The sequence below is a fragment of the Echinops telfairi genome, unplaced genomic scaffold (assembly GCF_000313985.2).
Source record: "Echinops telfairi isolate 266 unplaced genomic scaffold, ASM31398v2 ScPeMD7_7469;HRSCAF=8507_0, whole genome shotgun sequence".
NCBI classification, from domain to species: Eukaryota; Metazoa; Chordata; class Mammalia; order Afrosoricida; family Tenrecidae; genus Echinops; species Echinops telfairi.
Genome location: NW_022111372.1, coordinates 49,942,389 through 49,945,739, shown reverse-complemented (window position 1 = coordinate 49,945,739; position 3,351 = coordinate 49,942,389). Strand labels below are relative to the sequence as shown.

Genomic DNA, 3,351 nt, shown 5'->3' with positions numbered 1-3,351 from the left:
GGGGGGGGGAGGCGGCATCTCCTGCCCCAGGCCTGCCCTGCCATATGGCCTCCCTGCCCAGGGCCTTTGCGGGGGCCACGGTGCATGACTGCTTTAACTGGCTGTCCGTGCTGGTCCTGCTGCCCCTGGAGGCTGCCACCGGCTACCTGTACCACATCACTCACCTCGTGGTGGCCTCCTTCAACATTCGCGGCGGCCGGGACGCCCCAGACCTGCTCAAGATCATCACGGAGCCCCTCACCAAACTCATCATCCAGGTGGGCATGGGGGTGGGGCGAACGGATGGGGGGAGGCTGGTAAGTAGGGGTGGGGGGGTCTCCCCGCCTCACTCCTCTCACTCACCTCTGGTCCCAGCTGGACCAGTCCATCATTACCAGCATCGCCACTGGGGATGAGACCCTGAGGAACCACAGCCTCATTCGGATCTGGTGCCACCCGCGCCCCTTGGAGGTGAGTCCTGGGCCTGAGCCCCTGGAAGAGACGCCTCCTACCCAGCAAATGGTTGATGTCCCATCGTCCATTCAAAATACTCCAGATACACCTGGGGGTTCATTTCACTGGGAGAGCAGGACTCTGTGACCCTTTGATTGTGATAGGGTGCTGCAGTTAACATTGCACCCTCCCCCGGCCTCGGCGCCTGCTCGAACAGCCATCCGCCATGCCCAGAGCAGCAGCAGCAGGACCCTTGTCAGATGGGATGTAAATGGCTGGGCCCTTCCCTAGACTGTGGGGCCTCAGGCTGGTGCAAATGGCGAGTACATTCAGCTGTTAACAGAAAGCTTGGCGGTCCATTGGAAGAAAGGCCTGGTAATCTACTTCTGAATAAGTAGCCGCATGGACTCCTGTGGGGCTCGGTTCTACCTGGATGCATTTTGTACTGGTCCTGATACTGCTCCTCCTCACCCACAGCTGCCAACTTGATGCCGCTCATGCCACTCCGGAGGGCAGGGTGGATCTGCCCCTGGGGGTTTCTGAGACTCTAGCTCTTTACAGGAGTACAAAGCTCTGTGTTTCTCCGGCAGAGTGGCTGGTGGTTTTGAACTGCTGACCATACAGGTAGCAGCCCAATGTATAACCACTGTGCTACTGAATCCGGTGCGGGGGTGGGGGTGGGGTCTGGTAAGGGGCTAATTTCTGGGCCTGCAAAGGCTCCGTGCTACAGTTGGAGAAGCCCAGGTCTGGTTCCAGCGCTGGTTTCTCAGGGAGGGAAATAGGCCAAGGCGAGCAGGAACTTGCCGAAGCTTATCCAGCCATGCCAGGGGCAGAGCGTGGCTCTCCCAGCCTAACGCTCTTCCCTTCCCCCTGAGACACCCATGGGAGGGGGGGCCCAGGTAATGTGGGCTGGATGTGACAAGATTGCCCAGGAAAGCAGGGAAGAGCAGGAAGGTGGCTCCAGGAGACCAGGAAAATGCCTGTTTGGAGAAAACACAGCTCTTGGTGCCGGCCTCTGGGACTCCAGGCCTCCTGCCGCGGTGGGTGCGAGTCCAGTCTCCCTGGCCAGTGTCCCCGCTGCTGCCTCCCGGCCCCCAACGCCCAGGGGAAGGCTTGTTTGGAGGGAGGGGCTCCGCTCCGGGGGCTGCCCCGCCCCGCCCGGTGGGTAAGGAGGAGGCAGGCGTTGCACGCTCGCTCTCAGAGGAGAGGCCGTCACCCAAACTGCAGTCCAGAGCAGCTGTGCCTTAGTCACTGCGCTCAACAGGCAGTTCCACTCAAGCAAGACACAGGACAATCTGGACTGCAGAAACAGGCATGAACCTGTTCGCTCGCAGGGGCCTATAGGACAGAGTGGAACTGCTCCTCGGGGGTTCTGAGACGGAGTCTTTACGGGAACAGACAGCCTCGTCTTTCTCCCTTAGAGGAGCTTGAACCATCGACCTTTCTGTTAGCAGCTCGGCCCTTAGGCCACAGCTCCACCAGGGAGCTAACCACCAGCAAGATGGCCCTGGCCCAAGGGATCAATGAAAATCCTCCCACCTCTCACCTGGTCTCCAGGTCAGACCTCAGCGACCCACAGGGTTTTCATTGGATGATTTTTAGCACTGGATCACCAGGCCTTTCTTCCTATTCCCATGTCCCTCTGGAAACCCCACTAAAACCTCTAGCATCACAGTCTAACACAAACCTCCACTGACAGACAGCGGGGGCTGCGCGTGAGATGCACTGGCGGGGAATCGAACCCCAGTCTCCACTTAGAAGATGAGAGTCTTACCCCCGAAACCACAGCTGCCTTTTTCTCTCAATGTGAACTCGCCCTACATCTGAAGGGGTCCACCGCTCCAGGGAGGGCGCTCTGACTCGTCGGAGCAAGGCATCAAAAAGCAGGGTTACTCCTGGCTCTGATCTCCCTGGGCCAGACTTCTCCACCTCATAGTGAAATGCTTGATCTGCAGACACACACACACACACACACACACACACGTCCTGAAAGGGTGCTCCTGGGCCCTGAGTCACATTCTCTGAGGACCCTGCCACTCACCTGCAGCTGCATTCAGCGGGTCTCAGTGACTCAGATGGCGATCAGCAGGGCAGGCTAACCCACTCTGGCCTCACGCCTCTGGCCACAGGGAGGAAACACAGGCTCACAGACGCGAAGCCACCTGCCCGGACCACTCAGCTTGACCCCGGCCCCAGGGGCCACTTGCCGGGGCACCAGCCTCTCATGCCTGCTCCTCAGAGCTCCTTCCTCCTAATGGGGACCAGGTCAGGTTTCCTTGCTGTGGAGAGGGGCTGGCCGGGGTGGGGGGTCAGAGCTGCCCGCACTCATCTTCTCTCTGGCAGTGCCCTGTGGGCATGTGCCTCTGGAGCAGGCACTGGAGGGGGGACTTCCCAGCCTTGAAGCTTCTCCTTTGTCTGTCTGTATTTCCTTCCCCCTAACTTCCTTGCCTCCCGCTTTCAGCCACCCCAGACTTGCAGGGATGGATGGTGGGTGCGGTCTGAGGCCCGTTTCCCCTTTGGGCCACCAGAGGGCGGTGCCGGCACGGACTTCTCCCTCTGCTTCTCGGAGAACAAAGACCTGGAGTTTCCCTTCTTCAGGAGGAAAAATCGCTGCATTACAGGCCCACATCCTCTGCATTTCTCCCCAGGGCTGGGATTCTCAAAGCCGGCTGTCTTCCTCAAATTTAATCACCCTCTTCAGTTCCTAGAGGCGCCTCCTTTATTTGGGGTGTCCTGCAGGCCCTTGGATCCCCGCTGTCTTCCCAAGATGCTTGGCAACTATCTTCTGCAGCGTTGTGCACCCCATGCCGCAGCGGAGGAAATTCAGGGCATTAAGTGTCTCATCCAAAGTCACACAGCTGGGCAGTGGCCCAAGTGGGATTTGAGCCTACGGCTGTATGAGGCTCATTCTGTTCCCTT

At 59.2% G+C, this 3,351-nt stretch overlaps 1 protein-coding gene across 1 annotated transcript in view; it reads left to right on the top strand.

Annotated features, from left to right (window-relative positions):
- Positions 1-3,351, top strand: part of SLC34A1 (solute carrier family 34 member 1) — a 14,175-nt gene that overhangs the window by 3,673 nt on the left and 7,151 nt on the right. Inside the window, exons 6-7 of the mRNA XM_004696821.2 lie at positions 12-257; positions 355-450. Coding sequence (XP_004696878.1) covers positions 12-257; positions 355-450 — 342 coding nt within the window. The remainder of the gene's footprint in view (positions 1-11; positions 258-354; positions 451-3,351) is intronic.